Source organism: Erythrolamprus reginae, chromosome 10 (assembly GCF_031021105.1).
Source record: "Erythrolamprus reginae isolate rEryReg1 chromosome 10, rEryReg1.hap1, whole genome shotgun sequence".
Lineage (NCBI taxonomy): Eukaryota > Metazoa > Chordata > Lepidosauria > Squamata > Dipsadidae > Erythrolamprus > Erythrolamprus reginae.
The window spans coordinates 33,709,368-33,733,744 of NC_091959.1; the positions used below are offsets into that span (position 1 = coordinate 33,709,368).

A 24,377-nucleotide genomic window follows, 5' to 3' on the forward strand; every position below is an offset into this window, starting at 1 on the left:
GCTTTGCCTCGTCTCTCTCTGGATTACTCTTCCTGGTGAAATTCTGACTTTATTTATTTATATTCATTTTATTTTTCAAATTTATAGGCCGCCCTTCTCCTAGCGGACTCGGGGTGGCTTACAACAATAAAAAGTAACGAGATTAAAATAGTCCAATGCACAGGATAAAATCAAGTAAAATATAAAACCCAGTATAAGTACAGTAACATTCAGTTATCCCTCATTCATACCACTGGCCGGAGCGATAAATGCAACTCACAGTCCCCAAGCCTGCTGGCATAAGTGTGTTTTTAATGCCTTTTGAAAGACGAGGAGAGTGGGGGGTGGTAAAAATCTCTGGAGGGAGTTGGTTCCAGGGGACCGGGGCCGCAACAGAGAAGACTCTCCCACAAATCTAATCAAATCTAATATTAAATAGTCCTGCCAGGCAGCATTGTTTGGCCGAGGGGACCCGGAGAAGGCCGACTCCATGCAACTTAATCAATCACTGGGATATGTGAGGCAGAACCTAAGAAGAGCCATCCTGAATCAGGCCAAATCCCATGGAGTTCAGCATTCTGTGTCCCACAATGTCCCACCAATTGTCCATGGGGATCCTGAGCAGAAAGAGAAGGCAAGACCCTCCCTTTCCTTTGACCTCCAACAAATGGGACCCAAGGGAATCCTGCCCGCCTCCACCAACATAGAGGCGGCACTTGGACATCCATTTCAATAAGGGAGAGAAGGAAGGAAGGAAGGAAGGAAGGAAGGAAGGAAGGAAGGAAGGAAGGAAGGAAGGAAGGAAGGAAGGAAGGAAGGAAGGAAGATAAGCCCTGCTGAATCAGGCCAAAGCCAATTGAGTTCAACATTCTATGCCCCACAGTGGCCCACCAATTGTCCATGGGGATCTTGAGCAGAAAGAGAAGGCAAGACCCTTCCTTTCCCTTGACCCCCAACAAATGGGACCCAAGGGAATCCTGCCCACCTCAACCAACATAGAGGCAGCACATGGACATCTGTTTCAATAACTGTTTGTTTGTTTTTTTGTCTGTCTGTCTGTCTGTCTGTCTGTCTATCTATCATTTATTGGATTTGTATGCCGCCCCTCTCCGCAGACTCGGGGTGGCTTATGATACACTTGACATCCAAGAATCTGTCTAATCCTGCCTTGAAGCCCTGCAGGCTGACAGCTGTTACAGCCTCTTCTGGAAGGGAATTCCATCAACCAAGGACCCTCTGGGTGAAGAAATATTTCCCTTTATTTGTCCTCACTTTCTTACCTATGAGCTTTAGGAAGGACCCCCTTGTCCTAGTTTTGTGCGATAGAGAAAATAATTTTTCTCTATCCACCTTTTCTATCCCATGCATGATTTTATACACAGTACTCCAAGTGTGGTCTCACCATCGATTTGTACAGAGGCAATACAACACTTACTGACTTATTTTCGATTCGCTTCCTAATCATGCCAACCATGGACTGTCCGGTAAATGATTGATTGATTGAACTACAAATGTTCACTGCTGCAGCCAGTGAACTTGAAGCTGACAAAGAGTCAGGGTTCTTGAATCTAACTTGTCCTTAATGGGAAATGTTGTTGGGCTACTGGCACCCGGTTTTCCAGTTGGCAAAGGGCACTGCAGACCCTGGGCCAATGGGCAGCTGGCCTGTTCTGGTATCCTTTAAATGCAAACATGCCCCCCTTCTTCCCTTATGCTGAACAGATTAGAGCAATTCATTTCCAAGGCAGTAACTGGGGGAAAGAAGTGGAGGGGATTTCTTTTCTCTTATTCTTAAGGCTTCCGAAGGCAGTAACATAGCATGCAACAACCTCAGGATGAGAATTTAAGACTTCTGGTCATCAGGAAGAGGGATCAGACCTCTTTCAGGCTATTAGGTTTGCAGGGAACCAGAGGCTGATTACTTCTTTAAGGCCGCAGTGATTGCTTTGAGGGCTTGCAGCTGTGCCAGGGGACATGAATTTCAGCCTCTTTTTATTGCCTCTTTTTACTGTTCTGGCACAAGTTCAACTTTTCCCAGTCAGATAACTCAGCACGAGATATCACAGATCATTTTATTACAGGAATTCTCACAATAACTCACAGTTATGATGCAATTCTTCTGCAGTATAATCTTTCCCATTGTGCAGGTAAAGAGGTTGAATTGACCCCAGCTCTGGGTGTAGCATCTACATGCTGGCTGGCTTAGTGGGTGAAGACAAAAGACCCTCTGGAATGTTCTCTCCAATTACCCCTCATCCCGAGTCAGAGCCAATAGGAATACACAAATGTGGTCACATGTAAAACTACATTATCCAGAGTGCAATTTCACTACATTTCCCCTAATGCAATATCTTAAAGAAACATGCCTAAATACAGTCCAACTATCTCTGTCTCTGGGGACAGCATATGGCCGAACTTTAGAAACAGAAGAGTGACGGCAGAAAAAGAGCTCATGGTCCATCTAGTCTGCCCTTATACTATTGCCTGTATTTTATCTTAGGATGGATCTATGTTTATCCCAGGCATGTTTAAATTCAGTTACTGTGGATTTGCCAACCACGTCTGCTGGATGTTTGTTCCAAGCATCTATGACTTTCAGTAAAGTAATATTTTCTCACATTGCTTCTGATCTTTTCCCCAACTAACCTCAGATTGTGCCCCCTTGTTCTTGTGTTCACTTTCCTATTGAAAACACCCCTCCTGAACCTTATTTAACCCTTTAATATATTTAAATATTTCAATCATGTCCTCCCCTTCCCTTCTGTCCTGCAGACTATACAGATTGAGTTCATGAAGTCTTTCCTGATCAGTTTCATTCTTAAGGCCTTCCATCATTTTTGTAGCCCATCTTTGGACCCATTCATTATCAATATTTTTTTATAGGTGCAGCCTCCAGAACTGAACACAGTATTCCCAACCTTCTTCATCCACCCATTGTTTAAGGAAAAGAATCTGAATTCAAACAACCTTGTGAAACCTCAATAAATTGAACAATACTGGTGATGCCAGGCCAAAAATGGGGACTTCATATAACACTTATAGCACTTATATACTGTAGTGCATTTACAGCCCAAAGTGATTTACAGAGTCAGCCTCTTGCCCCGGACAATCTATGTCCACATTTTACCCACCTTGTAAGGATGGAAGGCTGAGTCAACCTTGAAGCAGTCAGGATTGAACTCACAGCAATGGGTAGTTTGCCTGCAATACTACGTTCTAACCACTGCACACCATAGAAGGAAAGGAAGCAAAACAGCAATAGGAACATCCCTTAGACTTATATACCAATTCACAGTGCTTGCAGAACTCTCTAAGTGATTTAAAAAAGTTGGCATATTGCCCCCAACAATCTGGATCTTCATTTTACCCCGTTTGGAATTATGGAAAGCTGAGTCAACCTTGAGTTGGTCAGGACTGAACTGCCAGCAGTGGGCAGAGTTAGAATAGAATTTTATTGGCCAAGTGTGATTGGACACACAAGGAATTTGTCTTGGTGCAGATGCTCTCAGCGTACATAAAAGAAAAAGATGCATTTGTCAAGAATTATGAGGTGGAACACTTAATGATTGTCATAGGGGTCAAATAAGCAATGAAGAAACAATCAATATTCATACAAATCTAGTTGTCTTGGTGTGCAGTGCTCTATAGCGACGTTTTGAGGGTAGGAGTTGAAACAGTTTGTGTCCAGGATGCGAGGGGTCAGTAAATATTTTCACCGCCCTCTTTTTGACTCATGCAGTCTACAGGTCCTCAATGGAAGGAAGGTTGGCAGCAATAGTTTTTTCTGCAGTTCTGATTATCCTCTGAAGTGCATGTTGATCCTGTTGGGTTGCAGCACCAAACCAGACAGTTATAGAGGTGCAGATGACAGCCTGCAATATTGCATTCTAATAGGAAGGGAGGGAGGATAGCAACTGCACTTCTATACCACTTCAAAGTGCTTTCACAGCCCTCTCCAAATGCTTTACAGCAGTGTTTCCCAACCTTGACAACTTAAAGATATCTGTACTTAAACTCCCAGAATCCCCCAGCCAGCATTCGCTGGCTGGGGAATTCTGGGAGTTGAAGTCCAGATATCTTCAAGTTGTCAGGGTTGGGAAACACTGCTTTACAGAATCAGCCTCTTGCCCCCAACAATCTGGGTCCTCATTTGACCCATCTCAGGACGGAAACTGAGTCAACCTTGACCCTGGTGAAATTCGAATTGCCAAATTACAGGCAGCCAGCAGGCAGCAGAAATAGCCTGCAGTACTACATTCTGAAGACTGGGTAAAAGCGGCTCACAGAGAAATTGCCACAGGGTCACTTTGGGCAGTTATATCCCTCAGACGCGGTTTGCTCACAGGTTACCAAATACACCAGGCATGGAGAAATCTATGCACAGCCGCTTCACCACAGAGTGGAGAATTTTGGTCAGGCATACAGAACCAGTAGAAAAATTTTGAATTTTTTTTTCCCCCTTGTGGGCTCTGGGTATGGGAGGGAGGGGGGAAGGGAGGGAGGGAGGGGGGGAGGGAGGGAGGGAGGGAGGGAGGGAAGGAGGGAAGGAAGGAAGGAAGGAAGGAAGGAAGGAAGGAAGGAAGGAAGGAAGGAAGGAAGGAAGGAAGGAAGGAAGGAAGGAAGGAAGGAAGGAAGGAAGGAAGGAAGGAAGGAAGGAAGGAAGGAAGGAAGGAAGGAAGGAAGGAAGGAAGGAAGGAGGAAAGAAGAAGGAAATCACAATAAATAAAATATAAATAAATAAAATAATAAATAAAATTAAATAAATTTTAAAAATGAATAGAATGAATTAATAAATTGAATAAGATTAAATCAATAAAATCAAACATAACTAAATAAATAACCAAAATTAAATCAATGAATAAAATAACTAAATAAATAAAATAAATAAAATCAAATCAAAAATAAATAACTAAATAACCAAAACCAAATCAATGAATAAAATAACTAACTAAATAAATACAATAAATAAATTAAATTAAATCAATAAAAACAAAAATAAATATCTAAATAAATAACCAAAACCAAATCAATGAATAAAATAACTAAATATCTAAATAAATAACCAAAACCAAATCAATGAATAAAATAACTAAATAACTAAAAATAAAATCAAAAATAAATAACTAAATAACTAAATAAAATAACATAAAATGAAATGAAATAAAGCATCCCCCGAGAGGGGAGAAGGAGCTCCTTCTCGGCGCGGCCCTCAAGGCGGAAGAAAGCCCCGCCCCCTTCCAACGGCCTCTGGGCTCCTCGGAGGGGGCGGGGCGAGGGGCGGGGCGTCTGCAGGCTCGCGCGAGAAGCCGCCGCCGCTTCGCTCCGCCCCCTCTCTGTCTCCCACCCACCCACCCACCCCTCCCGCCCCGCCGCCGTCCATGGAGCGCTTGGGGGCGGCCTTCGTCTTCGCGGAGGGCGAGGCGGGCGGGATCCCGGCCGGAGGAGGAGGCGGAGGAGGCTTGGGCGGCGACCGTCCGGCCCGGCAGCAGGCTCGGCACTACCAGCTGCTCTCGGAGCTGCAGGCGCTGGTGAAGGAGCTGCCCAGGTGGGGGGCGGGGGAGGGGCTTGGTTTTTCAGACATCTCATGGGCTCCCCCCCCCCCCCCAGAAATCCAGATTTAACAGTTGGCCACTTGAAGATATTTGGACTTCAACTCCCAGAATTCCTCAGCCAGCTAAGATTGGGAAACACTGATCTAGTCCAGGGGTAAGCAAAGTTGGCTCATTAATGAAAGGTGGACTTCAACTCCCAGAATTCCGGAGCTAGGATTGTGGGCTGAGGAATTCTGGGAGTTGAAGTCCACAAGTCATAGAAGAGCCCACTTGGCCTACGCCTGAATTCTAATCTAAGCCCCTGCCCAAGCAGACCTTTACATCTGCCTCTAGCTAGGATAGAACTCACAACCACAGGGTTGGTTTTCATTCATGCCTCTGAAAGGGGGGGCAAATTTAAGGAAGATTTTTTTAAAAATACCAATTTGCCCATCCACCCCCTTGCCTCCCCCTCTTTCCCCCCCATTCCCCTCCCTCACTCCCTCCCCTGATCCTGCCCCTCTCCCCTTCCCTTTCAGCCTGTCTCACCTGCCCTCACCCCCCCCCACCCTAAATCCAACCCTCCCCACTCTGAAAGAGGGTGATGGGCAGAGGTGCGCTGCTAAGGTGGGATGGTGACGTGGGCTTGCCCCCGTGGCTCTCAGTGCTAGCAGAGTTCCAGCGCGATTCTGCTACTGGACCTGGGCAGGTTGTGAAATTGTGCGTGGCCACGAAGGGGCGCCACAGGCGTACAGGGGAGACAGGAGAGCAGTGTTCCAGTATCTCAGGGGTTGCCACAAAGAAGGAGTCAACCTATTCTCCAAAGCACCTGAGGGTAGAACAAGAAGCAATGGGTGGAAACTAAACAAGGAGAGAAGCCACTTGGAACTAAGGAGAAATTTCCTGACAGTTAGAACAATGAATCAGTGGAACAGCTTGCCTCCAGAAGTTTTGAATGCTCCAACACTGGAAGTTTTAAAAGCAGATGCTGGATAACCATCTGTCTGAAGTAGTGTAGGGTTTCCTATCTAAGCAGGGGATTGGACTAGAAGACCTCCAAGGTCCCTTCCAACTCTTGTTGTTGTTATGTTATGATTAGGGGACTGGAGGCTAAAACATATGAAGAACGGTTGCAGGAACTGAGCATGGCTAGTTTAAGGAAAAGAAGGACCAGAGGAGACAAGATAGCAGTCTTCCAATATCGCAGGGGTTGCCACAAAGAAGAAGGAGTCAACCTATTCTCCAGAGCACCTGAGGGTAGAACAAGAAGCAATGGGTGGAAACTAAGAGAGAAGTAACATGGAATTAAGGAGAAATTTCCTGGCAGAACAATTATTATTATTATTATTATTATTATTTATTGGACTTATATGCCGCCCTCTCCGTGTCTTGGGGTGGCTTACAACATTTTAGTAAAAAATACAATAAATAAAACATTCTAGGCCAATTAATAGCATAATAACTTTAAAACATTTCTTAAAACTAAACATTTAAAATAAAAAACTCACACACATACTATTACACCAGATACATTCATTGGGCAGATGTTGGGGTCTAACAATGAATCAGTGGAACAGCTTGCCACCAGAAGTTGTGAATGCCCCAACACTGGAAGTTCTTAAGAAGAGTTGAGATAACAATTTGTCTGAAATAGTGTAGGTCTCTTGCCCAAGCAGGGAGTTGGACTAGAAGACCTCCAAGGTCCCTTCCAACTCTGTTGTTTTTATCATTTATCCATTTCAGCGCTGACGTTATTTTTTCAACTACTTCTTTCGATATATCATCATTTTTTCATGCTTGTGTAAAAGTTATCCTCGCGGCTCTAGTTATGTGTAGTGCCAAGGATAATTGACTTTTTTCTAGCTTCTCTCGTGCTATTCCCAATAGAAAAAGTTCCGTGGTTTCCCCCCCCCAATTTTTCATCCAGCTCCTCTCAGCAAAGGCTGTCCTACACAATCCTCAGCGACCTGGCTTTGGCGCTCATTGACGGGACCGTCTTTGAGATCGTGCAGGGCTTGTTGGACATCCAACATCTGACGGAGCGGAACCTCTACAACCAGCGACTCAAACTGCAGACGGAGCACCGAGGCAAGTGAGCCACTCGGGCGAAGGAGCCACCCCCACCAAGCCATTGCACTCACTAGCGAAACCAGATTGCAACGCCTCGGTCTCTTCAGCCTTGAGAGACGGCGTTTAAGGGGTGACTTGATCGAAGTGTATAAAATCATGCATGGGCCCCCTCGTCCTAGTATTGTGTGATAGAGAAAAGCATTTTTCTCTATCCACCTTTTCTATCCCGTGCATCATTTGATACACTTCGATCAAGTCACCCCTTAAACGCCGTCTTTCAAGGCCGAAGAGACCAAGGCGTTGCAACCTGGTTTCATAAGGGAGGGGCTCCATTTCCTTGATCCTTCTTGTTGCCCTTTTTTGCACCTTTTCCAGTTCCATTCTATCCTTGAGTTGCAGTGACCAGAACTGTACACAGGACTCCAAGTGTGGTCTCACCATCGATTTGTACAGAGGCTCCGAGAAGCCTCTGAGCTGCAGCAGTAGCCATTTTCCCCATTTTCCAGCTATTTAAATGCCCAAAATTGGCAAACTCTCATGCAAGATTCGGCTTCTAAGCATGTGCAAAAGCTGAATCGTGTGCTAGAGGTGCGTGCGTGGATGTGCCAGAAATGGTGGCCCATCGCTGACCTCTCTGAGCATAGTGGAGGAGCCAACAGGGGCTACGTTGGTTGGGAAGGTGATGGGCTGCGTCTTGGAGGGTGGGGTCCTCATTCTGTCTCCCTCTTTCCTTTTTCCCCAGTCCTCAAGCAGGAGACCTTCCGCAAACACAAGGAAGACCAGCAGAACTGCCGGCCGCACAACCTGCCCCTTCTGAAGGCCGCTCAGCAACGAGAGGTAGAGGTAAAGGCAGCAGTTGCAATAGGCTTTAGACTTATATCCTGCTTTGCAGCCCTCTCCAAGTGGTTGACATTCGATAAAGTAGACCACAACCTACTTCTTCATAAGCTAGAGAAATGTGGAATAGACAGCTTCACCACCAGATGGATTCACAACTGGGTGACAAACCATACTCAACGAGTAGTCCTCAATGTGTCTAAGGGCACAGGGAGAGAAGTAAGCAATGGGGTACAATACAGGGTGCATTCCAAAAGTAATGCCGTTGAATTTCCCGCGCCGCTCCTATTGGAGTGGGACCGAAGCACTTGGCGTAGGTGGGGGAGACGCTAAGCTTTGCCGCAAAACCGGTCTCAGTGCTCTCCAAGCTGTGGAAGGGGCAGGACGTCAGTTATTGGAAACCTCTGCATGCCAACCATGTCACGAAAAAAAATGGAATCGAAAATTTCAAGTGAACTTTTGCAACGTATAGAAATTGAACCTGATTATTTGAACAACGTCATCACTGGTGATGAAACCTGGGTTTTTGAATACGACCCAGAAACAAAACGCCAAACCTGGTCCATCTAGTCTGCCCTTATACTATTTCCTGTATTTTATTTTAGGATGAATGTATGTTTAACCCAGGCATGCTTAAATTCAGTTCCTGGGGATTTATCAACCACTTCTGCTGGAAGTTTGTTCCATGCATTACTACTCTTTCAGTAAAATAAATATTTTCTCACATTACTTCTAATATTTCCCCCAACTAACCTCAGATTGTGCCCCCTTGTTCTTGTGTTCACTTTCCTATTAAAAACACTTCCCTACTGAACCTTATTTAACATATTTAAATGTTTCGATCATGTCCCCTCTTTCCCTTCTGTCCTCCAGATTATACATATTTGAGTTCATGAAGTCTTTCCTGATAAGTTTTATGCTTAAGACTCCACCATTTTTGTAGCCCATCTTTGGACCCGTTCAATTTTATCCATCTCTGTTTGTAGATGAGGTCTCCAGAACTGAACACAGTATTCCAAATGGGGTCTCACCAGCACTCTATACAGCGGGATCACAATGTCCCTCTTCCTGCTTGTTATATCTCCAGCTATGCAGCCAAACATCCTACTTGCTTTTCCTACTGCCCGACCACATTGCTCACCCATTTTGAGACTGTCAGAGATCACTACTCCTAAATCCTTCTCTCCTGAAGTTTTTGCTAACACAGAATTGTCAATACAATACTCCGATTGAGGATTCCTTTTCCCCAAGTGCATTATTTTACATTTGGAAACATTAAACTGCAGTTTCCATTGCTTTGACCACTTATCTCGTAAAGCTAAATCATTTGCCATATACAGTATTACCTACAGGAATATTAATCCTATTGCACAGTTTAGAGTCATTTTTAAGCCTAATCTATGTGAGCCTGCCTAGTCTTTCATGGAGTAACCTTGGTGGGGGTGAGGCTGGGACGGAGAGCTTCCTTCCCCCTTAGCCCATGGCTTGAAGCATTGTTCCCAATGATGGGCTCCTACAGATACGGTCAGGTACGCATAACTGGTAGAAAAAATTAGATTATTTTTTTTCTTTTTTTCCCTTCTGGGCTCTGGGTATGTTTTTCCCATTGCAGTAAATGAGGTTGAATATGTATAATATTAGAAGAGCTGTGCACGCTTGTGTGTTTATGTACATACACATACAGTTTAAATAGTAGATAATGTATATTTTTGTGTGCCTGTGTGTGTACACCTATGGCATTTATACATAGAATTAAATAGTATATTTTGGATGTTCAGTAATAGTCAATAGATGGGGAAATTGTATCTCTTTGAGGTGAGGAGAAGCCAGGCACCCTAACCCAAATCCTTGATGTGACTGACATCAAGTTGGCCACATTTGTTTGCTTGTTTGTTTATTTATTTATTTGTTTGTTTGTTTGGATTTGTATGCTACCCCTCTCTGAGGACTCGGGGCGACTCACAACATATATAAAGAGACAATAATAAAATCAATCCAATTAATGTGTAAAAACAATCCATAAAAATCTACTTTAAAAGCTTCCATTACCATTCATTCAACAATTGTACTAAAAAGCCAGTCGCATGACCTTTAAGCTACCCTCAGTCACATGATCATCAAGCCACTCCTACTTGGTCACAGAGCCACAAGCCACACCCACAAAATAAGCCACTCCCACAGTGTGGTAGTAAAAATTTTTACAGCCCTTCACTGATCATCCCAAATGCCCCGTTGTGCCGTTGTTAATGGCGTTCCTTCATTGGCCTTTTGGGTTTCTTTCTTTGCTCAGGCTATGGAGCAGCGAATTCATACCGAGCTACGGATGATGGACGAGAAAATAGTCTTGGAGCTGGATCAGAAAGTGGTCGACCAGCAGAGCACCTTGGAGAAAGCGGGCGTCTCCGGCTTCTACATCACCACCAACCCCCAGGTCTGTTCAGGCCAGAGGCCTCCCTGGCCCAAAGCTGGAGGCCAGTAAGACAACCGTTGGAGTGGGCAGAGCAGATCCCCCGCTCTGGGGGAGAAGACACCCACCCGAGAGGATTCAGCAAGGAGAGATGCAAGGGCACGTTTTCTCTCCTCCTGAGATTAAGCGATCTATCTGTCTGTCTGTCTGTCTGTCTGTCTGTCTATCTATCTATATCTATCTATCATAGAAACATAGAAGACTGACGGCAGAAAAAAACCTCATGGTCCATCTAGTCTGCCCTTATACTATTTTATCTTACAATGGATATATGTTTATCCCAGGCATGTTTAAATTCAGTTACTGTGGATTTACCAACCAAGTCTGCTGGAAGTTTGTTCCAAGGATCTACTACTCTTTCAGTAAAATAATATTTTCTCCCGTTGCTTTTGATCTTTCCCCCAACTAACTTCAGATTGTGTCCCCTTGTTCTTGTGTTCACTTTCCTATTAAAAACACTTCCCTTCTGAAACTTATTTAACCCTTTAACATATTTAAATGTTTCGATCATGTCCCCACTTTTCCTTCTGTCCTCCAGACTATACAGATTGAGTTCATGAAGTCTTTCCTGATACATTTTATCTAGCTATCTATCATCTATCTATCATCTATCTATTATTATTATAATAATAATTAATAATAATAATAATAATAATTTATTAGATTTATATGCCGCCCTTCTCCAAAGATTCAGGGCAGCTCACAACAATAATAAAAGGTGTACAAATCCAATATTTTAAAAAAGCAATATCTATCTGTCTGTCTGTCTGTCTGTCTATCTGTCTGTCTGTCTATCTATCTATCTATCAATCATCTATCTATTATAATAATAATAATTCATAATAATAAGTTATTAGATTTATATGCCGCCCCTCTCCAAAGACTTAAGGCAGCTCATAACAATAATAAACGGTGTACAAATCCAATACAGTGTTCCCTCGATTTTCGCGGGGGTTACGTTCCAAGACCTCCCGCGAAAGTCGATTTTCCGCGAAGTAGCGGTGCGGATGTAAAAACACCATTTTTGGCTATGGACAGCCAAAAACTACCCCCACGCACCCTTTTTCAAGGCAGCGCAAGGAGCCGGGCTTGAAATTAGGGCAGGGAGCGACGAAAGTGCGGAGGCCGGCAAAGATTGCTTTGAATGTCGGCTGCCTCCACCCCCCCAGCGCCTCCGGCCCCCTTGCCGCTACCACCCGCCCGCCCGATCCACCCCTCTCACCGGCTTTCTTCGGACACGGGTCCTCTTGCAGCAGCGCTGGCGGCTACAGCTTCTCATCCTCCTCATTCGGCCGGTAGCCAATGCCTGCCTCGCCCCTCTCACAGTCCCTTAGCTGAGGAGAGGTGGGGGCAGACGTTCTCACAGAGAGGGAGAGAGAGAGGGAAAAAGAGAGAGAGAGAGCAAGAGGGGAGAGTGGAAGGTAGAGAGAGAGAAAAAAATGATAGAAAAAGGGAGAAAAAAGAGAAATGAGAAAATGATTGAAGCAGAGAATGACAGGAAAGAAAGAGAGAGAGAAGTGACTCTTGGTGATGACGTATGACATCATCGGGTGGGAAAAACCGTGGTATAGAAAAAAAACCACGGAGTATTTTTTTAATTAATATTTTTTGAAAAACCGTGGTATAGCCGTTTCGCGAAGTTTGAACCCGCGAAAATCGAGGGATCACTGTACTTTAAAAAAGCAATATTTACCTACCTACCTACCTATCTATTAAATTTATATGCCGCCCACTCCCTGAGGACTCAGGACAGCTTACAAGGATAAAATAGTAAAACAACGTATTTTTCAAAGTATAAAATGCACCAGAGTATAAGATGCACCTTAGTTTTGGGGGCGGAAAACGGCGAAAAGAATCTGCTTACCAGGTATTCATCTGGCTAGCATCCTTAGCCAGCACATTATTTTATCCCCTGGTTAAGGATTTAAAAAAACTTTATCTGGAGAGAGTAACAGTGAAAGCGCTTGCAAGCCAGTAAGAGCTGGGAACATCATTAACACCTGGAAAGAAACATTCAGAGCAAGTAGAGCAATGGAAAAAAACCTGCAAAGGCTTGGGGCTTGGAAAACATTCTTAGCAGAGAATAACAATGAAAGAGCTTGCAAGCTGGTAAGAGCTTGGAATATTGTTAGCACCTGGTTAGGGCTGCAAAGAAACATTTGGAGCAAGTTAGACCAATGGGGAAAAAAACCCCTGCAAAGACTAAGGGCTTTGAAAACATTCTTCTTCACAGAGAGAAACAATGAAAGAGCCTACAAGGTAAGAGCTGGGAACATGGTTAGTATTAGTATTTTTACAATCCGACCAATCAGGCGTTTACAGTGGGGGTGTCCCTCTGACCTTCCTGCAGCTTCAAGCTCTGATGGAAGAATTGGCGCTAGACTTATGGTTGGGGGTCACCACAGCATGAGGAACTGTATTAAGGGGTCTCAGAATTAGAAAGGTTGAGAACCACTGTAAATCTAATCCATTGTTTGGGGGAAGGAGGTGGAAGTGGATTGGCTTTGCGATTGACTTTTCTTGCAAAATGTTTTGCTGACAGGTGGGTGGAAGGACTTGGCTTGCTTTTATCCCAGGGGTCTCAAACTCACGGCTCCGTAGACTCAGGGTGGTCTAAACTTTGATATTGAGGTGGGGGCCACAAACTATTATTATTATTATTATTATTATTATTATTATTATAAAAATAAGCCCGTGAAAGTGGTCCCAGTGGTACTTGGCACGCTGGGCGCAGTGCCAAAGGATCTCAGTGGACATTTGAAAACCATTGGAATAATAATAATAATAATAATAATAATAATAATAATAATAAATAAGCCCGTATTATTATTATTATTATAGTTTGTGGCCCCCACCTCAATATCAAAGTTTAGACCACCCCGAGTCTACGGAGAGGGGCGGCATACAAATATAATAATAATAATAATAATAATAATAATAATAATAATAATTATTATTATTATTATTATTAATGTTAGTGTGGCCCGAATTTGATATGAATGGCACTTTTCAGTGTTGTGTGGGGAGATGAATGTGGTTTCTTCAGTCTTTTTTTTTTTAAAATATAGTTTATTTATTAATACAAAAGGGGGGTGGAAGGGAAGTATAAACAGAAAGAGAAAAAAGGTAAGGGGAAAGGATACAAAATCAAGGAGTTTGGGAAAGTGGTAGTATTATACATAGTATAATACTAATAGGTTTCTTCAGTCTTCTATATCTGCTGTATTATTATTATTATTATTATTATTATTATTATCATCATCATCATTTTATTTATTACTGATTGATTGATTGATTTTCTTACGAATTTGTTAATTTATTTTTATTTTTCAACACAAAATAAGATGAAAAAATAAAGACATTTGATAACATTGGAATGTTTTTGTAAGAGCTTTTCTTGTGGAAAACCTGATGCGGCCCAGCCCCACCCAGACTCTACCTCCAGGGCCCCCGGGTAAATTATTATTATTATTATTATTATTATTATTATTAGTAGTAGTAGTAGTAGTAGTAGTAGTAGTAGTATGTCAGTACAACACAGCAAACGAGATCACTATGCTGGATTTCGTATTTCATCGCCAGTTGGGCGCTTTCCAAGCACCTAGGACTGCGTGATGTAGCAGCGAATTATGTTTGCCGATCCCAGTAAAGCAGCCTTTTGCAATTGACAGATGGGGATTTTGTCAATTCCGATGGTTTTCAAATGTCCGCTGAGATCCTTTGGCACTGCGCCCAGCGTGCCAAGTACCACTGGGACCACTTTCACAGGCTTATTTTATTATTATTATTATTATTATTATTATTATTATTATTATTATTATTATTATTAATTAGATTTGTATGCCACCCCCTCTCCGTAGACTCGGGGCGGTGATAAAAAACAGTGATAAAAAACAATACATAATGACAAATCTAATAATTAGAATCTAAAATAACAATAGTACATTTAAAAAGTCTAAAAAGCAAGAAACCCCAATATAAAAAACATACATACAGTCATATCATGCACAAAAACTACATAGGCAGGGGGAGATGTCTCAGTTCCCCCACGCTTGACGACAGAGGTGGGTTTTAAGGAGTTTACGATTTATCCCTAAGCTAAACATAAATCTCTTCGTTTTTCTCTCTCCCAGGAATTGGCGCTCCAAATGAACATGCTGGAGCTCATTCGGAAGTTGCAGCAAAAAGAAATGCCGCCCAGATAGCTGTTCTCTTGAGAAAGAACATGGGACCATCTCCCACCACGCCTAGTATTGAACCTCGTGGCTCCCGTGGAAAAATGGAGGACCAGTGTCTTGTTTTTATTTAAGAGGCTTGCCCACAAGGGAGCAGGACAAGGCCAGGGGTCAAGCAGGCCCAGGGCTCTCTTGCTGCCCCCACCCGCGAAGAAGCTCAGATCAAGCTGATCTTTGGTCCTTCTCAGAATGAGGGTCCAGGTGTTTTGTTTCCTTTTTTTAAATAATATTTTGAAATTGTAATACAGGGATCCCTCATTGTTCGCGGGGGATGCGTTCCAAGACCACCCGTGAAAAAGGAATTTCCATAAAGTAGAGGAAAGATTTGTTTTAAGTATTTAATGAGTATTTGGACTTTTAAAACCACCCTTTGCATTAAATGGCCATTCTATAATTTATTTATTTATTTATTTATTGGATTTGTATGCTGCCCCTCTCCATAGACTCGGGGCGGCTAACAACAGTAATAAAGACAGCATATAACAATCCAATATTAAAACAGTTAAAAACCCTTATTATAAAACCAAACATACATACAGACATACCATGCATAAAATTGTAAAGGCCTAGGGGAAAAGGGTATCTCAGTTCCCCCATCCTGGCAGCAGAGGTGGGTTTTAAGAAGCTTACGAAAGGCAAGGAGGGTGGGGGCAATTCTAACCTCTGGGGGGAGTTAGTTCCAGAGGGCCAGGGCCGCCACAGAGAAGGCTTTTCCTCTGGGCCCCGGGGAATATTTCATAATGTTTCTTAGCTGTGTGATATCCTACCAGTTTCTTTAATAGAGTACAGCAGTACTGTAGAAGAATTTTATGAATTTTTAAGGGATTTAAAATTTTCAATGGATTTAAGCCCCCTTTGAAAACCCATAAAGTAGCGAATCCGCGAAAGATGAACCACGAAGTAGTGAGGTATTACTGTATAGGGAGTCCAGAGCATGATACCATGGTCCTTTCGAGACTGAAGGATGCCAGTGCAATACAGGAAATGCATTGGCATCCTTCAGTCTGGAAAGACCATGGTATCCTGCTCTGGATTCCCCTGGATATAGGAAATAGAAGTTGTTTTTTAAAAAGGTAATAAACACAATTTATTTATTCAGTAGATTTCTATGGCTGCCCGTTTCAAAAACACATGATTCTGGGCAGCTAACAGTATTCAAAAGGATAAAAACATATCTTTTAAAAAATGGGAATGAGGTGGGGAACAATCAATATTCAGCCCAACCAAGAAAGGGGCTCTGTTGTATAACTGGAGCTCCCAGTTCAAGCCCACTGCCAAGTCTCCAGGTTTGTGTCTTGGGGACGAAAGCTTTGGGAGAGTGTTTCCAGAGAGTGTTTCCAGAATATAATTTTTATGATATGGAAAGGTTTTTTTAAATTGCTCATATATATACTGCTCAAAAAAAATAAAATAAAGGGAACATTTAAACAACACAATATAACTCCAAGTCGATCAAACTTCTGTGAAATCCAACTGTCCACTTAGGAAGCAACACTGATTGACAATCAATTTCACCCTCTGTTGTGCACATTTTTTAAAAATATATTTTTATTGATTTTTTAACAAGTTTAATATACACACAACATAAAACAGTGCATAGTGGGGGGGGAATGCCCACCACCCCAACACACACACATACCCCACCACCATATCGGGGGTGTTTAACCCACTGTAAGCCAAGAGCAAATTATCTATTTACATATTATAGAGTGATTCCAATTTATTTCTTGTAGCTTGGTCTTGGATTCTACTCGTCATATATCTTCTTACTTTGTCCCACCGTCCCATCAGTTGTTTCAATTCAGTTTCATTATCCAAATTTATTCTTTTATCCATTTCAAATTGAATATGGTCCACCACGTACCTGTACCAATTTTGCATTGTCCATTTTGTTGCATCCTTCTAACCCAAAACTATTACAGTCTGAGCGCTTTCTATTGCTGTTTGTTTTATTTCTCTAAATTCTCCCATCGCATTGCTTTTAACTAATACTGCCATTTCCTTTGTGATTATCCATTGTATATTTAACATTCTATTTATTATTATTGTTATTATTATTATTATTATTATTATTATTATTATTATTATTTAGTAGATTTGTATGCCCTCTTGCACTTTTTGCCAAAATTCCTGCACTATGGGGCATTCCCAAATCATATGCATAAACACTCCTTTATCTAGATAGCCATACCAACAATTACCCCTAACCTTCTGCTGAAAGTGTCCGAGTTGAACGGGTTTATAACACCACTTATATAATATTTTCCTTCTCATTTCACGTGCACATTCAACTTTGTACAAAACAAAGTATTCAATGAGAATATTTCATTCATTCCGATCTAGGATGTGTTCTTTGAGTGTTTACCTTTATTTTTTTGAGCAGTGTATTTAGTGTTAGCATTTAAGACTTGTATACCGCTTCATAGTGCTTTTACAGCCCTCTCTAAGCGGTTTACAGAATCAGCCTCTTGCCCCCAACAATCTGGGTCCTCATTTTACCCACCTTGGAAGGACCAAAGGCTGAGTCAACCTTGAGCCTGGTGGGATTTGAACTCTGGCAGCCAGTAGAATTAGCCTGCAATACTGCATTCTAAAGGAAAAAAGGAAGAGCAATTGTACTTAGACTTCTATACTACTTCACAGTACTTTACAGCCCCTTTCTAAGCAGTTTACAGAGTCAGCCTATGCCCCCAACAATCGGGGTCCTTATTTTACCCACCACAGAATTTCAGAAGGCTGAGTCAACATTGAGCCTGGCGAGAATTGAACTCCTGACAATTGGCAGGATTAGCCTGAAATACTGCATTCTAATCACTTCACCATCACAGCCCTTCCTTCCTTCCTTCCTTCCTTCCTTCCTTCCTTCCTTCCTTCCTTCCTTCCTTCCTTCTTTCCTTCCTTCCCACTTAGCACCAGCACTTAAGACTTATGTGCTGCTTCACAGTGCTTTCCAGCCCTCTCTAAGCAGTTTACAGAATCAGCCTCTTTCCCCCAACAATCTGGATCCCCATTTGACCCACTTCGCAAGGTGGGAAGACTGAGTCAACCTCGAGTCTGCAGGCAGCCGGCAGTCAGCAGAAGTAGCCTGCAGTACTGCATTCCAACCACTGTGCGACTATGGCTCTATTTAATTGTGTGAATATTTATGCCATTCTTCAACATTAAGATTTGTTAAGGCAGCTTCCAAAGTATTGGAAGTCTTCAGAGAGGGGCGGCACACAGATCTAATAATAATAATAATAATAATAATAATTATTATTATTATTATTATTATTATTATTATTATTATTATTATTATTATTGTCTTCTCCAGCCAACATGCATGCCCTTCCTTGAAATTCAGCTCTAAAACCAAAGTCTCACAGAAGCATATAAAAACATGCTAAAATGGTAAAGCCAACTCAGAGGAAACCCTTTAATCAGAAAAGCATTTATTTATTTATTTGTTTATTTGTTTGTTTGTTTATTTATTTATTTATTTATTTGATTTATATGCCGCCCCTCTCCATAGACTAATTTTCCCCAATCTGCTACAGGTGTTAAAAATGCTACGACCTTCCGAATTTCCCGTATAGCCTTTGGCTCTGAACTCTGTGACAAAGTCATGTAAGATCTCCATGGAGAGATTGTGAATAGGCTGCAGAGTACAACATTTTTTTTTTATTAGCCAAGTATGATTGGACACACAAATTTCTCTCCAGTGCATAAACTCACAGTGCTTATACAAACAACAAGTAATGGGTCATAGATTGTAAATAATGATTCCAATCATTAATCATAAGTTGCAATTTGATAAATCATAAGAAACTAATAGGAGAAGAAAGGAAAGATGAGCAATGAGACAGTGCTGTAGGAATTGTTTAGCAGAGTGATGGCGTGAGGGGGGCAATCCCCTGGCATCTAGTTTTGGGATACAATACCCCATAGCATCATACTAAGGGGAGAAGTTGAAATAGATTACATCCAGGATATGAGGGGTCTATAAATATTTTCACAGCCCTTTTAAGAACATAGGAAGAGCCATGAGTCCAGCATTCTGTGTCACCCAGTGCCCCCCCCCAATTGTCCATGGGGATCTTGAGCAGAAGGAGAAGGCAAGACCCTCCCTTTCCCTTGATCCCAACAAATGGAACCCAAGGGAACCTGCCTGCCTCAACCAACATAGAGGCGGCACTTGGACAGGTTTATTTATTTATTTATTTTGTCCAATACACAATGAGGGTTTTAGTGAGTATATATCAATATACACATAGTAAAATACATGATGAAGGTTATAGAGGAGATATTCATAGTAAAATATATTTAAGAAATAATAGAAAAGAAGATATAGGAATAGAATATATAGGAATAGAATATATAGAATATATAGAATATAGGAATAGAATACACATACATATACATATACTGTATATATAGGAATAGAATATATCAATGAAAGAATAGAAGAAGAGATATAGGAGATATAGGAGAGTAATAGGACGGGACGGAAGGCACTCTAGTGCACTTGTACTCGCCCCTTACTGACCTCTTAGGAATCTGGATAGGTCAACCGTAGATAATCTAAGGGTAAAGTGTTGGGGGTTTGGGGATGACACTATGGAGTCCGGTAATGAGTTCCACGCTTCGACAACTCGGTTACTGAAGTCATATTTTTTACAGTCAAGTTTGGAGCGGTTAATATTAAGTTTAAATCTGTTGTGTGCTCTTGTGTTGTTGTGGTTGAAGCTGAAATAGTCGTTGACAGGCAGGACGTTGCAGTATATGATCTTGTGGGCAATAGTTAGATCTTGTTTAAGGCGTCTTAGTTCTAAACTTTCTAGGCCCAGGATTGAAAGTCTAGTCTCATAGGGTATTCTATTTCGAGTGGAGGAGTGAAGGGCTCTTCTGGTGAAGTATCTTTGAACATTTTCAAGGGTGTTTTTCTAACTCATACAGTACACAAATTCTCAATTGAAGGCAGGCAGGTTGCAAATGTCTTTCTGCTGTGTTAATTATCGGTTGAAATCAGTGTCCATCCTGTTTGGTTGCTGTGCTAAGCCAGGCTGTTATCGAGGTGGCAGATGACAGATTCAGTGATTCCTCTGTAGAACTGTTATCAGCCGCTCCTTGGCAGTTTGAGCTTTCTGAGTTGGTGCAAGAAAAACATCATTTTCCTTTGTAATTATGGTTCTAATGTGAAGCATCCATTTTAAGTCCCCGGAGAGTATAGAATGCAAAAATCTGAAGGACTCTACTGCCAATACTATGCTGCCAAAAGCAGTAACAGGGTAAAATAGGAGCTCTTGGTATTGGAATATAGCTTGTGTGGTGGAAATGAATTGTTTCATTCTGCTTGACGCAGCCTGCATTATCAAGAAATGACAGAAACTATACTGCTAAAAAAATAGGCACTCAAATAACACATCCTAGATCTGAATGAATGAAATATTGTCATTGAATACTTTGTACAAAGCTGAATGTGCACAACAGCAGGTGGAATTGACTGTCAATCAGTATTGCTTCCTAAGTGGACAGTTTGATTTCACAGAAGTTTGATTTGTTTGGAGTTATATTGTGTTGTTTAAGTGCCCCCCCCTTTTTTTGAGCATTGTATAAATTTGTGAGAAAGGTTAAATGCAAAGGAAAGGAAAATGACTAAAATTTATACATTTTGAGGTCTTTGCCCAATTCACTTAAATATTTTAATTGGAAAGATGATGTTTTTATTTAACAGAACACGTTCCTAGGACTTGTTTCATGGGAAGCCCTATCTCTTCCACACCAAAGAATGAAATATTTTGGGAAATATTAAAAAAGGCAGACTATTATATTTCCCCTAAAAGAGAATTCCCCTAAAGGAGAATGAAATATTTTGAGGAATATTTAAAAAGGCAGACTGTTATATTTCCCCTAAAGGAGAAATGGAGAAATATGCTTTTAGAGGCAGAAAGCATGCCCTGGTCTTTCTTGATAGTCCACAGCAGATGCCAGCACTTAAGGAGATAAAGAGCTTATTGAAAAAGGAAGTCAACTGTTTAGATGGCTCTATTCATAATCAAAGCAAATACTGCAGGCAGAAACCCATCCAAGAGAGGATATTTCGAAACTGCTTCCAGCCAAATTTGACAGCTAACAAAAACAGAATGGGAGGATTAGTACAGCAGCTCCCTCACCCCAGCACAGGACAAAAGCCATTAGCTACAACAGGAATAAATAACCCTGGAATTGTTCAACTAACCCAGAATCATAAACCCTGGTGGTTCTATTCACCAATAAGCAGAATCTTTCTTTCCAGTAAGCCTCCGTGTTTCCAGCATCTCTCCCCACAGCTTGGAATGGGTTTTTCTTCCAACAGTTTTCTAAAGCCACGTTTTTCGTATAAAAATAGTCTTTTAATTTGTACTGTATGAAAATCCTGAATATATACCACACGGGAAGCCTTAAACTCAAAAATTACCATTGGGCAGCTTTTAAAAGCCATAAGCAAGTCCTTTAATCCAAGTGCAGCAAGAACTCTGAAATTTAAAGCAACAGCAAATCAAAGGAAATTAAAGTTTGAAAAATTGAAAGTGGGATAATTAGATAACACTGCTAACAATGTTGTTAAATTGTATAATGGTGAATTTAGAATACACCAATGATTGCTGAATTATGTGGCATTGAATTAAAGAAATACTAAACGTTTCTTATTATTTTCTAAAGCCAAGTTAGACCAACAGAAAATTATTTCTGGAAGTGATTGCATTCCTCCACGGCTGTTTAAAAATAGTTAAGTGTTATTCTTAAACTGGCAAGTTAACAAATTTGAACAGACTTCCATGTGTCTGGTTTGGTCAAGTCCAATGGAAATTCTCGGATGGTTAGTGGTGAACTAATGTTGGGGGAGGAAATTGAGTTTTAAAAATGTGAATATGCTGCTAAATTATATTCCAGAAATCTGGAATTCATCTATCTGTCTTGAATATATGGTGCTTGGACTTAGGGGGAAAGGGATGATAGATGACAGCGAGTTGGCTAAAAGAAAATTGTCCATTCTCCCCCTGAATTTGCTCTGTATGATGGAAGAAACCCAGCTGGACAAATTAAGTTTTTTAAAATTATCTATTTATTCATTATTAGATTGGTGTGCTGCCTACACCATCTAGATAGTTCCAGAGGGCCTTGGTTTAATTTGCTCATTCAAAAATAAGTATAATTATTTCCATACCCAGGAGTACTATAAAACTTATACTTAACTATAGAATTTACAATTCTATTTTGTTCTCTTTTTAAAAACAATCAAAAAGCCCAAAAAAGCCAATGCAATCCTAAATTGCATTAACAGAGGGATACAATCAAGAGACATAGTAAAACCACTCTATAAAGCCTCAGTAAGACCATATCTAGAATCCTGCGTCCAGTTTTGGTCACTATACTATAAAAAAAGATGTTGAGAGTCTAGAAAGAGTGCAGAGAAGAGCAACTAGGATGATGAGGGGACTGGAGGCTAAAATATACAGTGATACCCCGTCTTACAAACCCGTCATACAAACTTTTTGAGATACAAACCCGGGGTTTAAGACTTTTTTGCCTCTTCTTCCAAACTATTTTCAACTTACAAACCCAAGCCACCACCACTGGGATGCCCCACCTCCGAACTTCTGTTGCCAGCAAAGCGCCCGTTTTTGCGCTGCTGGGATTCTCCTGAGGCTCCCCTCCATGGGAAACACCACCTCCGGACTTCCGTGTTTTTGCGATGATGCAGGGGAATCCCTTCAGGGGAATCCCAGCAGCGCAAAAACGGGCGCTTCGCTGGCAATGGAAGTCCGGAGGTGGGGTTTCCCAGCAAGGGGAGCCTCAGCGAAATTGCAGCATCACAAAAACACGGAAGTCCGGAGGTGGGGTTTCGAGGATTTTAGTGTTTTTGCGATGCTGCAATTTCACTGAGGCTCCCCTCGCTGGGAAACCCCACCTCCGGACTTCCATTGCCAGCGAAGCGCCCATTTTTGCGTTGCTGGGATTCCCTGCTGGGATTCCCCTGCAGCATCACAAAAACACAGAAGTCAGGAGGTGGGGTTTCCCATGGAGGGGAGCCTCAGGGAAATCCCAGCAGTGCAAAAATGGGCGTTTTGGCTGGCAAAGGGGGTGAGTTTTGGGCTTGCACGCATTAATCGCTTTTCCATTGATTCCTATGGGAAACATTGTTTCGTCTTACAAACCTTTCACCTTACAAACCTCGTTCCAGAACCTATTAAGTTCGTAAGATGAGATATCACTGCACAATAAATGTTTGCAGGAACTGAGCATGGCTAGTCTAGTGAAGAGAAGGACCAGGTGAGATGTGATAGCAGGTCTTCCAATATTTGAGGGGCTGCCACAGACAGGAGGAGGTCAATCTATTTTCCAAAACACCTGAAGGCCAGACAAGGAATAATGGATGGAAGCTGAACAAGGAGAGATTCAACCTGGAAATAAGGAGGAAATTTCTGACGGTGAGAACAATCAACCAATGGAACAGAAGTTGCCTTCCGAAGTTGTGGGAACTTCATCAATGGAAGCTTTGAAGAAGAGACTGGGATGCTGTCTGTCATAAATGGGGTAGGATCGCTTTGCCTGGCTGGTGCAGGGGGTTGGACTAGATGATCTCCAAGATCCCTTCCAACTTCTGTTATTATTCAGAAGTTGTGTGTGATTCATCACTGGAGGCTTTCAAGAAGAAACTGGATTGCCATCTGTCAGAAATGCTGTGGGGTCTGCTGCATAGGTTGGACTAGATGACCTGGGCTGCATTAACAGAGGGATAGAATCAAGATCACGTGAAGTGTTAAGACCACTTTATGAGGCCTGGGTAAGGCCACACTTGGAATCCGGCATTCAGTTTTGGTCGCACCGATGCAAAAAGGATGTTGACACTCTAGAAAGAGTGAAGAGAAGAGCAACAAAGATGATTTGGGGACTGGAGGCTAAAACATATGAAGAACGGTTGCAGGAACTGGACATGGCTAGAAAGAAGGACCAGGGGAGACAGAATAGCAGCCTTCCAATATCTCTCAGGGGTTGCGACAAAGAAGGAGTCAGACTTCTCCAAAGCACCTGAGGATAGAACAAGAAGCAATGGGGGAAAACTAAACAAGGAGAGAAGCAACTTAGAACTAGGGAGAAATTTCCTGACAGTCAGGACAGTTGATCAGTGGAACAGCTTGCCTCCAGAAGTCGTGAATGCCCCAACATTGGAAGTTTTTAAGCAGATGTTGGATAACCATCTGTCTGAAGTAGTATAGGGTTTCCTGCCTAAGCAGG

General features: G+C 42.0%; 1 protein-coding gene across 2 annotated transcripts; it reads left to right on the forward strand.

Annotated features, from left to right (window-relative positions):
• The first annotated feature begins 5,333 nt into the window (after positions 1-5,333).
• Positions 5,334-15,513, forward strand: DGCR6 (DiGeorge syndrome critical region gene 6). 2 transcript variants are annotated; one of them, XM_070762170.1, is made up of 5 exons: positions 5,334-5,524; positions 7,438-7,598; positions 8,323-8,423; positions 10,708-10,848; positions 15,018-15,513. In XM_070762170.1, the coding sequence occupies exons 1-5, from the start codon at positions 5,358-5,360 to the stop codon at positions 15,087-15,089; spliced, it is 642 nt and encodes a 213-aa protein (XP_070618271.1). In that variant the 5' UTR covers positions 5,334-5,357; the 3' UTR covers positions 15,090-15,513. The 2 variants fall into 2 exon arrangements, with proteins under 2 accessions (XP_070618271.1, XP_070618272.1); XM_070762171.1 differs by having other exon boundaries at positions 8,323-8,417; positions 15,018-15,180.
• Positions 15,514-24,377: the final 8,864 nt, after the last annotated feature.